The sequence below is a fragment of the Neolamprologus multifasciatus genome, chromosome 12 (assembly GCF_963576455.1).
Source record: "Neolamprologus multifasciatus chromosome 12, fNeoMul1.2, whole genome shotgun sequence".
In the NCBI taxonomy this organism is placed as follows: domain Eukaryota; kingdom Metazoa; phylum Chordata; class Actinopteri; order Cichliformes; family Cichlidae; genus Neolamprologus; species Neolamprologus multifasciatus.
Window position 1 is genome coordinate 12,349,181 of NC_140450.1, and position 13,274 is coordinate 12,362,454.

At 38.9% G+C, this 13,274-nt stretch overlaps 1 protein-coding gene across 2 annotated transcripts; it reads left to right on the top strand.

The window, feature by feature from the left end:
- Nucleotides 1-1,088: 1,088 nt before the first annotated feature.
- Nucleotides 1,089-13,274, top strand: cep78 (centrosomal protein 78). 2 transcript variants are annotated; one of them, XM_085181042.1, is made up of 16 exons: nucleotides 1,089-1,314; nucleotides 3,489-3,757; nucleotides 3,858-4,033; nucleotides 4,186-4,258; nucleotides 4,363-4,466; nucleotides 4,770-4,944; nucleotides 5,051-5,164; nucleotides 5,449-5,513; nucleotides 5,614-5,716; nucleotides 7,407-7,521; nucleotides 8,890-8,932; nucleotides 9,016-9,159; nucleotides 9,274-9,351; nucleotides 9,961-10,142; nucleotides 11,458-11,605; nucleotides 12,023-13,274. In XM_085181042.1, the coding sequence occupies exons 2-16, from the start codon at nucleotides 3,496-3,498 to the stop codon at nucleotides 12,617-12,619; spliced, it is 2,379 nt and encodes a 792-aa protein (XP_085037168.1). In that variant the 5' UTR covers nucleotides 1,089-1,314; nucleotides 3,489-3,495; the 3' UTR covers nucleotides 12,620-13,274. The 2 variants fall into 2 exon arrangements, with proteins under 2 accessions (XP_085037168.1, XP_085037167.1); XM_085181041.1 differs by having other exon boundaries at nucleotides 1,090-1,331.

Sequence of the window (13,274 nt, forward strand, 5' to 3'; positions counted from 1 at the left end):
ACCAACAGACCAGCTACTTCACAAATCCTCCTGAGTAAAGAAACTCTGACATGCCAACCCATTAATCAAGATTAGATATGAAAATATTTCACAAATCTGTTTATCTTACATTCAACAAACACAACTGCTCAATGCAGCCTTTCCCTGCAGTCTGCCGAACAAAAGACAATGCTTTCTTACATGTGAGACGTGCCACCTGATTGATGGCCCCAAGAAAGAAAGTTAATTGTCTTATCCTGGACAACTTTCAAGAAAGTTGACTGTGTAATGTGAATATGAGAGAGTCTTTAAAAATAGTTTAGTGCATTTTAGAGCTGTCAAATGCCCTAATTTTTACTGTATTGGAATTGTTTAAATACATTATACAAAACGTAAAAATACAACATTAATTGCTAGTATTATTATCTTTTTCAAGTCATAAATGATGTGAATATTGTATCTGCTTCAAAATCTCATAAAGGTAGTGCTAAAGCAGTCAACAAAATGACCAAAAAGGAAATGATTACATAGAAGACTGTTTCACTGAATTCACTTCTTAGAATGACGTAATTGAAGGTTGTGGCTGTTCCTCCCAAACAGGATATGGAGAGTGGCTGTGTGTTCCTTTAAGTAGAATAAGATTTAACACCAATAGGATTTAAGAATTGGAGCATCCACAGTTTAACTATAACACACTAAGTACCGCAGCGTTGCACTAAGTACCGCAGCAATTTCCTAATGTTGTAAACCTGCTCAACATTTGGCAATAAAACCCTTTCTGATTTCTGATTTCTAAATGGCAGAAAGAAACTTTTAACATCACATTCATTCAACTAGGAGTGGTTGATTTACCAGAATAGGGATATCTTTATCAGTGCATTTAAATCCAAATCCATTTTTGCATAAATTTGCTTAGCCAAAACGGTTATTGTACACATTTATTTCCTAAAATTTAGGCCCAGTGGGGAATGCAGATTAACTTCTTTGATTTCTTTGTAATGACATGTTGAAGTATCACTTAGTCTTTTTGATTCTCAAGAGGGGTGTCATCTGTTTTATAACTGGATAGTTTATTATGTACTCAAGCTTCTCTAAATAGGTTATGACCGTACAGTCATTGGCTGTGACTCCCTGTGATATGTTTTACCGCTCCGCTTTGATAGATGGCAGCAGATCTCTGGCTAGAGCTGCAAATGGTACACTGAGGAAGAAGTGGGCGTGGGTTTGCTGGCACTACAGCGCCACTTTTGAGCGGTCGTTTATGTTGTCAACAATAACAGACCGCTGAAGTTGTCAAGCAACGTCGAGGAAAAGTCATACATCAGTCCCGCGACGGTATAGTCTTTAGTTGGGTATGAAAGAACATTATATTATTTTATTTTTGATTAAATCCAGTTGTGTAATGCATGAAGGCACAATTAAAAACAGCAGCTCTAGACCCTGATGCTGACATTCACTGCTAGCATAGACAGTCTTTGGTTGCTAGGAGCCGAGCTGAGCTAACGCCACTGGTTTAACCTTAGCGCTCTGCACTTAATGAGAGAAAGCGGCTACACTGTGCATAGATAACTGGTGAAGATTCAAAATCAGTGAAAGTCAACGATTAGCTTTATTGTAAGGTTAACATTGAAATGTTAACGAACACTTGTGATCTGTGTATGATCTTCAGATGAAGGTCTGGTTATGGCTTGGCTTAATAGTGATAACTGTCCATCAGCTACATAACAAAGCTATCGAAATATCTTGATAGCTTTTTTTTTTTTCTGCGGGCCCAGAGGAGGCACTGGCTACCCCCCAAAATTTGCTGGCACCCCCAGTGGCTCCCCCTGACTGCCCTATTTTGGGAATAATGTAATAAGGGTGCAGAAAAGCTGGTGCCAGTCCCTGGACAGATCACTGTGCATCTCAGGGCCAACATGGAAATCTAATGATCTAATATTTATTTGTATTTCATGAACAAGTTTGCTGTTAAAGTGAACTCCAGTCTGGGAGAGTGAATCTTAAGCTGCTTCTAGTCAGCTCTGCTGAGAATCAGTAAAACCATCCTGGGACTTCCACTCAATTAATTATTCAGTCGATCAGTTAAAACTGATTAATATAGATTTCAAAATCTCATTTGGTTTTCATATTTACCTATTTTAAGTGATATAAACTTTATTAGCAGGAAATTAAGTAGGAATATCATTATTTTAGATTAATTATTTTGCCATATTTTCAAGTAACCTAGAGCATAACAAAACTGTAAATTCTGTTTTTGGTGTGCCACCTCAATATTTTTAGTGGCTCGCATATGGCCACCCCACATACCTGTTACTGTGTCTGTAAATGTTATGCTATAGCAATACGTTAATAAAGTTGAACAAGTTTTGTAAATTAATTCAGTTCAATTTCAATTCAGTGTCATTTTTATAGCAACAAATCACAGCAACAGTCGCCCCAAGGTGCTTTATATTGTAAGGTAAGGTAATTGAAAGAATCAGAGAACCCCTTTGAACAAGCACTTGGTGACAGTGGGAAGGAAAAAAATTCCATTTAATAGGCGGAAACCTCCAACAGAACTAAGCTCAGTTAGGGGAGGTAATTGCCACAACTGCTAGGGGGTGATGGGAGGAAGATGGGACAGAAGACACACTGTAGAAGAGATCCAGAGATTAATAATAACAAAAATAAAATCTATCTTAAATATAAGTTGTTTTGAACACCAGAGGAGTCTTTTAGACAAAAAGTTTCATATTCTGTTTATCATTGTTATGGTGTATTAATCCTCAAACTTTCAAATAATTAATAACAAAACATAGTCATTTATGTACCAGTTTACAAGTGATACATAGTGTTTAAGAATTAGAACTTTTTCAGCAGATGTCTAATTATATATATATATTTAAATACCTGCAGTCAACAATCGAGGGCAAAGGACAGTGCACGAGAGAGGTGAAGAAGCGAGTGCACGTAGGGTGGAGTGGTTGGAGACGAGTGTCAGGTGTTGATTTGTGACAGAAGGATAACAGCAGTGAAAGCAAAGGTTTCTAAGGTGGTGGCCAGGATAGACAAGCTCAGAAAAGTATATCAGAAAGACGGCTCAGGTTAAGTGTTTTGGAGGTGAAATTAAAGAGCGGTTTGGACAATATTGGATAAAAGATGTTGAATGTGAAGCTGCCAGGCAGGAGGGAAAGAGGAAGACTTCAGAGGAGGTTCTTGGTGTAGTAAAGGAGGACATGCAGAGGGTTGGTGTGACAGAACGGGATGCTAGAGATGGGGTGAGATGGAGCAGGTGATCCTCTGTGTCGACCCTTGAAAGGACCAGCTTCAGGAAGAAGACAAAGATGTAATCATATACACAGAAATAGGAGAATTTTCTACTTAAATTGAAGTGATCGTATGAAAAATACGATATGGTGTAAAAGTAGAGTTGCCGTGATGTGTGCTGTTTTTCCATTACTGTGATCTTGAAGTATTCCTACCAATTTAAATAGTTCTCTTTGTCTTATTTTGAATATTTTTATTCCTAGATCAAAGATGGCCCCGGACAGCGCTCAGATTCGGCGGCAGGGTGCTCAGGACTTTATGGCTTACTATGAGTTTGCCTGTGCCAGGCAGGAATCTGTCCCCCTTCCTGCAGTTAAAATGAACCTCAACAAAGGGATGCTGGACTTTAATGGAGACAAGCTGAAGCTAACAGACTGGCCACCCGTTCTCAGCTCTATATCCATTAACAAACACCTGCACCACATAGCAATAAGTAGCACATACCAAGCTAGTTTGGTTTCTGGAGAGGCAGGTACGTTATTGAAACAGTTTATACGATTTTAATTGTCTATGTTCGAAACTTGTTGATTTTCAGATTTTACTTAAAACAACAATGTCACCATTGGTTTCAGATAGAAGATATCTTAAGTCTAGCTTCAGGAGGAAGATTCCAGCTATTCGCTCCAAGGATATGACATTAAAGCTGTGCAAGGCCCTCAGAGAGTGCCTCACTGTCTCTCCCAACCTCAAGATGCTGCAGCTCAATGGACTTCCGCTGAGAGAAAGGGACCTCATCACCCTGACAAAGGTGAAAGCAGAGCATTTTAAAAGCAAAGCATTGCAACTATTTAATTTTTTAAAATGTTATTTGGAACTCTTTCTGTGTTTGTTGCTTTTTTGTTCACTCTTAGAATGGACATTTATTAAACCAAGTTCTTTGTTGAAATGATCCTAATCTAGGGTTTGGCAAAAAGCACTTCCTTGGAAAACCTATCTCTGGTTAATTGTCCAATCACTGATGAGGGCTTAGAGGGTATGTGCAATTATATTACTGTCTCCTAATTTTGTTCAGGAAAGGAGTTTGTATTGTATGTTACCTGTGTAACTGTGTGTTCTATATGTTTCTATATGTTTTAGTCATTTGCCAAAGCGTTAAGTATTCTGCTAACATCAGGGCAGTGGATTTTAGTGGATGCAGTCTTACCTGGAGGGGGGCAGAGCACATGGCCAATATTATCAAGGTATAGTATTTGATTTTCAGTGTCATCAGGCAGTCTATTTTATTTTTTTATTGAGAGATAATTATTTAATAATTGTAAACTATCCAGATAATAATTGTTGAAAAAGTTTGTTAGGGAAATCTGAAAAAAATTGAGGTGCACACGAGCAGGTGGTCTTTATGAATTAATTCACCTTTGTGAGGGGTCAGACAGCAGTACATTTTGCAATAAAAGATAAAAGTGGGCCTTTTCGTTCAGTAATAGAAGTGTGATGAAAAATTTTTCATCACAACTTTTGTAAGAATCCTTTTATTTATCTTAAAGCATCAGGGTATGCAAAGACATGGTACGGCGTGGGCGGAGTCTCTGAGGTATCGACAGCCGCAGTTTGAGGGTATGGGAGGTCTTCGCCGTGTCACACTTAACTGTAACACTTTAATTGGGGACCGGGGTGCTGCGGCTCTTGCGAGTGAACTTGCTGAAGACCTCTGGGTTAAAGGTTAGTAGATTTGTGAGTTTGTGGTGTTTGGTTGTGTTTGTTTGTTTTCCTTATTGTACAAACTTTTGATAGGATTTCTGTTTCTGATTTTTGGCTTGTAAAACAGCTGTGGACCTGCAAAGATGTGGTCTTTCCAACGAGGGCGCTCGTCGTTTGCTAGAAGCCTTGAAAACGAATTCTTCTTTGTGTGTGCTGGATATCCGTGGTAACCCGTTAGTTGGTAAGTTGCTACCTCAGTCAAGGCAATAGCATTTTCGTGTTTTTTTCCAGACTTAATAGCGCGTTTCCCAATCTGATCAAACATGTTGTTCCATGTTTCCATTTGACATACTAATGCAAACCAAATTTTGTGTGTGCGTGGTACTTTCCAATTGTAGAAAAATCATTTGAGTAATACTGTAATTACATCAGTCATGTAGTAGTTCATCTCTAAACCCACAAAACATACATTTCTAGAAATGTTTCTGGTGCTGAATCTTTACTGATTTTGAGTTTTCTTTTCAGATAAACTCCTAATTAAAACTATAATAGAGAAAGTACTAATGAATGGTCATGGACAGTCACCAGAGGTAAGTTTTTGGGAGAAATATTCCCGGGGGGGGGGGGGGGGGGGGCATTGCTCTAGGTGGTGTATTTGTATGCATGTGTCTTCCTTATGTTGTCCTACAGTATTGCTGGATCAAGCCTGCAGCGTCAGAGCCACAGAGAGCTTCTGGTCCAAGGAGGAGAGCATTACCCAGTACAGTTAGAGGGAAAGCTGCATTTAGAATAGGTATTTATGTATACATACATTTTTCTTGTTCCATGTTCCAGATAAACACTGGCAGACTGCATGTAACTCCATGTTATTGTCTCCCTAGTCGGACAAAACACAGTAATTTCAGTATTTCTGGTTGTACACCTAAAATCAGCCTATTAAAAACAGACCTTTATTCATTTATTTTTTATGAGCATAGGCACATTTCTCTGTTTTATGTTGGGGGTTTTTTGTGCGTGTGTGTGTGCACTGTAAATTCACTGGAGGATTTCTTTCAGTCTGTTTGAGATAGTATTGCTTATTCTCGGTGTCTTTTCAACTTCTCAAATTTAATTTTTAAGTCATCTGGAGACATGGTAAGAACTGAATTCATTGTGATTTTATTTTGTTTCTCCTGCTGATAGGTGCAAAAATATTCCTGAATTTGTGATGTGTTTGATTATGGTTTAGTTGACTTTGCCCTTATATATAGGATGATTTCAGTAGATACTCACCTAGATTAATTAGTCTTTCATCTATTTGCTTGTGATGTTTATACCCTGCTTGTTAGAAGCAAGTAATATCTGCTAGTTTCACAAAGCATGTAGTTCTTATAATTTTTGCATTGATTAATTCATGGAAAGCCCACACATGTTCTGCTGGCCATTATAATCATTTCCACTATTTTCTGCATATCTTGTGTTATTATTGGGAGGGACCTAACAATTTTCTGTGAGCAAAGATTTATCAGTTTATCATTTATCACTGTTCAGTTTAATTAAATATTATTAATGCACATTAATGCCTAGTGATGTAGTGATTAGCACTGTTGCCTCACAGCAAGGCCCTGAGTTCAAGTCCTATATCAGGCCAGGGTCTTTCTGTGTGGTGTTTGCATGTTCTCCCCATGTTTGTGTGGGTTCTCTCCAGGTACTACGGCTTCCTCCTGCAGTCCAAAGACATGCAGTTAGTGGGGTTAGGTTAATTGCCCATATGTGTGGATGCGAGTGCGAATGGTTGTCTGTCTCCGTCTGTTAGCCCTGTGGCAGACTGGCGGCCTGTCCAGGGTGTACCTTGCCTCTCGCCCTGAGACTCCTAGGATAGACTCCAGACCCCCCACGTCCCTGAATTTGATGGCAAAAGACGATGGATGGATCCATCCATCCATTCGCTTCCGCTTCTCCTTTTCAGGGTCGCGGGGGGCGCTGGAGCCTATCCCAGCTGTCATAGGGCGAGAGGCGGGGTACACCCTGGACAGGTCGCCAGTCTGTCGCAGGGCCAACACACAGGGACAGACAACCATTCACACTCACATTCACTCGCACATTTACACCTAATGGCAATTTGGATTTTCCAATTAACCTATCCCCACAAGCTGCATGTCTTTGGATGGTGGGAGGAAGCCGGAGTACCCGGAGGGAACCCACGCAAACACGGGGAGAACATGCAAACTCCACACAGAAAGACCTGATGGTGGAATTGAACTCAGGACCTTCTTGCTGTGCGGCAACAGTGCTAACCACCGTGCCACCGTGCTGCCTACGATGGATGGATTGATTATTATTCATTTCTATAGTGCCAAATCACAACAGACACCTCAAGGCACTTTTAATACATGGTGATAAAGTACAGTTCATAATACTATGAGGACTTTGCATCATCAACGCTGCACCCTTCTTAGAAGTGAAGATTTCTCAGAATTCATGGACATGTCTTCTCTTTGCAGCCACTCATAAAGGACCATCTCCTGGTGGACGGAGTTCAGCTGCTGCTCTGAAACCTAAGCCATCACGCACCCCCCATGTGCCTTGGCGTGCTGCTGCACGAGCTGGACGCCAAAGGTGAAGAAATGTTCAGAAGAAACAACAAGCAAACAACAAAAACTATGTTCCATTAATAAGTTTGGAAGATAGTTTGGATTGTGTGTGTGTTTTGGGGGTCTGGAAATGTATTTTTTCTGCATATGGAAACCTGTAGGGAATGTAATTATATGTTTAAAAAGCATTCACTGTTTATTATAGTCATGTAGAGTAGGGCTGGGTATCGTCACTGATTTCTAGAATCGATTCAATTCCGATTCACAAGGTCCAGAATCGATTCGATCCACGATTCGATTTAATTCGATTTGATTCGATTCACTTCGATTTGAATATGGGAAATTTTGACAGTCAGAAATATTATAATTCAGATTAGTACATTTACATATTTTTGTATCTATAAAAAGGAAGCTGACACACGCAAGACTTTATCAAAGGTGTGAGCGTCACAGCAGATGCCTTTGTGTCAAAGTAGCTGAAGATAAAACAGAAACACATGAAGGTGATTTTCCTGTTCTGGGATTTTATAAAAATATTCTGCAGTACATCAAAAACGAAAGAAAACCATTAATCAACATATGAACATTACCTCTGAAGTTACAGCGGTTTTATTAGAGACACGGCTAAGCATTTTGCATAATTTTAAAAAGTTTAAATTTGTTCAGCATTGAACGGCAGAAATTAGGTTTTCTTTTCGGAAGTATATAAAACGGAAAGAAAAAAAAAAGTCGGCCGATAGCGCTGTAAACAAAGGTAGACTTGTGCGTAACAAGCAAGCGAATAATACAGAAAACCATACAGAGAGAGAGAGAGAGGGGGGGGGGGAGAGAGAGAGAGAGAGAGGGGGGGAGAGAGAGAGAGAGAGAGCTGTGCCTCATGGTAGAAGCAAAACAGTAAAAGTAAGAGTGAATACATGACGATGTTTATGTGAAGCGTAGTTTGGATCTTCTTTTGCTGCTGGTTCGGTCAATATTGTTTGGAGAGACATCAAACTAACAGCTTTACAATCAGCGCATAAAGGGCGTGAACACAAAGCGCGGACCCGCCGACAGATCAGAATCAGCGGGCTGTCGGCTTTCAGCCCCGACTGTGAGAAATTCGACATCTAACTGATTCTGATCCGCGGGCTGCGCTGTGTGTTTAAGTCTTTGTGCAGAATCCGTGTTCCTGCTCTCATTTATTGTTTTAGCTGTTTGGTGGTTGTTGAAGTTTTGTGAGATTTCACCTGAGATTCTGGCATTTCGGGCAAAATAAATTTGTATTAAAAAATCGATTCAGGATTTTAATGAATCGATTTTACGTAATCCAAGCCAGAATCGATTTTAATCGATAAATCGATTATAAAAACCCACCCCTAATGTAGAGGCTAATACTATGTTTTTGCTTCTGCAGAGGTTTGCCTCCTGGAATTACTGTAACAGACCATAGCTTTCAGGTAAGCTGTCTCGTGTCTGTGTGTAATGCAGCGTAATGAATAAAGAGCCCTAAACAGCAGCACTAATGTTAATATCTTATTAGGGTGCAGCCACAGTGAAAGTTACCATGGAGTCGGATTCAGAGGCAGAGGAGGATGATGAAGAGGAAGTGGTGGAAGTGGAACCGAGACCATCTTCTCTTAATCGTCAGGACAGATTCATTTCACGGAGGTTTGAACAAATACAGGTTAGTCATTTTTGTAATGTGTTTTTGCTGCTTCTAAAGTCAAAGATGTGGTATGTGAAGAGTTCATTAAACAAAACCACCTCACACACTGCTCTTCTGATCCATGCCCTGTAGATGGAGCTAAAAGAGTGCCGTCTGAGGCTCGGGGAAGAGCGGAGGGCCAGACTGAAGGCTGAGTCCAGGCTCATGGAGGTAAATAAAATCTGTAATACTTACAGATAAATTTATGCCTGTTATTTATTTTAAATGTTTTCATTTATTGCAAGTTTTAATTATATAAAAATCCATAGAAAATCAACCCTCTCACAATCAGTTGATTTCTTAAAATATTTGAAAATTAATTTTACCAACATGTTCCAAATCACAGACCCTTGAAATACAGAAAAAAAGGTCAAATTTAAAAAAAAAAAAAAAAAGTAAAATCTGTTCTGTTTGACCAGCAATTTTGAGCCCTCATAAGTGCAAGAGAGATACATTCTAGTGGCTGCAAATCGAAAGTTGTTTTAAATTTACTCCAGGGAATTAACAGAAAACAGCATGTTGGTTTAATTGGTGTACTTTTGCTATTGAAACTGTGTTATTTCCCATGTTATTTGATTCTCAAAGTTGTTTATAGAAAATAGTGTGATTCTTTGTGAGTCAGGTGGGAGGTACTTATTGATTTTTCATGAAGTAATGCAACAGCCCGCCCTTTATTGAAGAGTCAGTTTTATTGAACAGTCGTGTTTTTTGGGGGGTTTTTAATGAATAAATAAGACTGTGCCAAGCTGTGCCTTTATTCTTTATTTAATTTCTGTTCAGTATGAGCTGGAGACTGCTCGTCTTCGAGATGCCAATCACTCCCTGTCAGAGGCACTTGCTGCCAGTGGCTCTGCATTAGCACCACCGGCTTCCAGTGCTCTTGAAGATGAGGCAATTCTGGAGAGCATTGAGACATCATTCACTAAGTTTCACGCTTTCCTGGATTTGCTCAAAGATGCTGGGTGGGTCTTTTTAATAGCATCCGTTACAAAATGCCACCGTTGTCACAGGACCCACGTGGTTTATTGAAAATCCGTTCTTTTAAAAAGCTTTCGGTTTCATTATGTGTGGATGTGCTTTTATCCACTTCTTGAGCCAGAAGTTGGCCTTTAGTTTTGTTTTGACTGGATCCCCATTTTAAGTGGCTTATATTTAACTGTCTTTCTTTTTATAAAGTGATCTTTGTGCATTGTACAAAACATTGCAGAAAAGTGTTTGCTAGATTTTTGTAGAGTATTACAGTCTGGCACCCTGTGAGTAAACTTTCGTGTAGCTTTAATATTTCAGCTGCACGATGAAGCAGCTTATTATTGTAGCTCTTATCATTTATAGTGTAACAATGTGGTCTGCAAGAGTAAGTTCACTCAAGTGGTATAGAAAGAGCATATACTCAGATTGCACACTTCTCTTAGTGATGCATCATTAAATTGTTATGTTTGGAAAAACCACAGGTTGTGTAGTTAATGGCTCGTATTTGACTTGTGATAAGATGTCAAACAGGTGTATTTTCTAAAATATTAGACTAGTGATATTTTTTAAAAAGGTGTGCATCTTAGATTTCAGTTTCTTTTGGAAATATCTGAAGTTAATTTTAATATTGGCCAATTTGATATTGATTCTGCAGTTTAATTCTGACAGGACAGGTTTCATTCAAAACGAAACTCTAGGTTTGTCATTGTCATTTCTTGGATTAGTATATGGAAACCAAAGCCCATGGGTTAGGTATAATTTCGCAGTCATCTTTGAGTCAGTCACTCACTCAATCAGGGTATCATTCTGGATGTTTTTTAAATCTAAAATGCGCCCACTAGCCACTTAGTTAGGTGCATCTTCTTGCACAAGGCTGAATCCATTTTTGCTTTCAGAACTACCTTAATTATTAATAGAATAGATTAAGCAAACATATGCTCTGCTGGATTAAGATCTGGTGGCTGTGGAGGCTATTTGAGTACAGTGAACTCATTGTCATGTTCAAAAACTAATATGACGTTATCATGCTGAAAGCAGCCATCAGAAGGTGAGTACACTGGGATCATAAAGGGATCAGTGAGAGTAGTCAGATTAGCTGTCGTGCAGTTATAAAGGGCTTCAAAGAAAATATCCCCCCACACCGTTACACCACCAGTGTACCCAATATCTTATTATCTTAGTCACATCTTACCATAATCATTTTTTTATTTGCATTTGTTGTAGGAAAAAGGTAGGCTGGTATTAGCTGGTTATCTACTCTGGAAATTCATTTTTAATAGATTGCATGTCTTTTTAAATATTTTGTAGCTTAGGTCAGCTAGCTTCAATGGCTGGAATTGACAAGTCCGATTTCCACCCTCTGGGAAGACCTCAGCTTTCCTCCACAATAGAACCACTTTTGCATGGTGCGGCATCACCGCCCGGAGGGCGTTACAGGATCGATGCTCTGTCTTTGGTAAGAATATGCAAAGCAAACTTTGGAAGCATGTTCTGTTGGCAGGTGGGGTGAATATTTTAAAGTTTGCATAAGCCTGTGAAAAACTTTAAGAGCACAAATCTGTACGCAAATATTTAATTGTGGATAAATAAATCACTGCTTCACAGCACTGTAGACTTGCCCTCTGTGATAATGGTGGACATTAGATTCTTAACCACATCAAGCAGAAATGTAGATTAACTCGGACTACAGATTGTTAGGTTCAAGAATTATAGTTTAATGCTCTTTAGCAGCATTCTCTTTAGCAGCTCAGGATGAGAGGAGTATCTGTTAATGAGACATTATTAATGTTACTTCAGTTTTAGTTTTGATTAGAATAGTTAGAATAGAATCGTTTTTCACATTGTCTCATCAAATGTAATTTCTGGTTTTTAGGTAGGAGGTGCCCCGTCTGCTGCCCCCATTGGATTGTCTGACACCAGATTGCACAAGTCTCCATCCCCTACTAGAGCAGCCCTTCATAAAGAAAGGTCACTTGATGTAACTTTCACTCAGGCTTCTGAACCAGCAGCAAGTGGTGTAGTGGATGTAGAAGAGGAAGCAAATCATTTTTCAAAGCCTGACACCCAGCATGATTCAGGCTCTGAACACAGTTTTTATAGCCAAAAGTCCTTTGATAATATTTCCTTTGGTAAAACTTCCCAGACTAGGCCGAGCCACCCCACGAGCAACAGCAACTCTCACAGAAACAACAGTTCCCATGGATACAGCTTCAGCAACTGCTACACTTACAACCGTGCTTCTCATAGCAATGGATCTCGAGGTGGTTCGTCTGCAAGTGTTAGTGACATTTTAAGTGACATAGAGTCTGTAGGATCAGTAGGGTCAAGGAACAGGGGAAATGGAAGGCTGGTGACTGTAGGTCAGTCAGGATCAGAAGGGTCAGAGAGGAAAGCCCCTTCCAGGAGAGGCGCTCTAGAGCAGGTCAGATCTCTGGAGAGTCTGGGGGTTCAGTCAGATAATGAATCCTAACCAGGCGACCATAAACTTTCTCCCTGTTTGTCAGTGCCTTTTCTTCTATGTTTAGATATTCGCTGAGTTTAAATTGTAGATTTTTTTTGTCACCTTTATAAATGTTTTGTTCTCTTTTTTTTTTTTTTTTTTTTTTTTGCATTTTCAGTCCAAATCGTTTCAGTTTACGGAAACAAAATGTTTTTAAAAGCACCTTGTTACATTTAAACCAAAATAAATAAGTGATTTAAAAAAATTAGCCTTATATTATTGTTTTTACATTTTAGATTTACATTTACAGTCTTATTGAACTTTTTCATAAAGTGCAGGGAATCTGCAGTATAACAGTTTAATTCAGTGCGACATTCTCAAATCTGTAACTCTGTTTCTTCGAGTATAATCCTGATCAATCAAATACTAGAAAGTTTACAATTTCAAGACATTGCATGGGAGCTTAAAGCAAAGTGTCATTCCTTGTTTCACATGTGCTCTTACTTATTTGTAGCTTTGGACATTAAAGTTATTTTTTTAAATGACAGATTTTTTAAATATATTTACAGGTTTTTTATAAGGCTCTATGATATATAATGGCACAATTTAATGTTCCTGTTGTTCTGCTTTAAATTTAGTTTATAATAAACTATTTTTGCAGTTTTACACCTAATAAAGTGTTCTT

What these genes read in the sequence shown, in the direction of transcription:
- cep78 (XM_085181042.1), top strand. Translation starts at nt 3,496, where the DNA reads ATGGCCCCGGACAGCGCTCAGATTCGGCGGCAGGGTGCTCAGGACTTT. An exon ending in CACTGATGAGGGCTTAGAGG is followed by an intron (nt 4,259 to 4,362) that starts GTATGTGCAATT and finishes TATATGTTTTAG; the next exon opens with TCATTTGCCAAAGCGTTAAG. An exon ending in GGATCGATGCTCTGTCTTTG is followed by an intron (nt 11,606 to 12,022) that starts GTAAGAATATGC and finishes TCTGGTTTTTAG; the next exon opens with GTAGGAGGTGCCCCGTCTGC.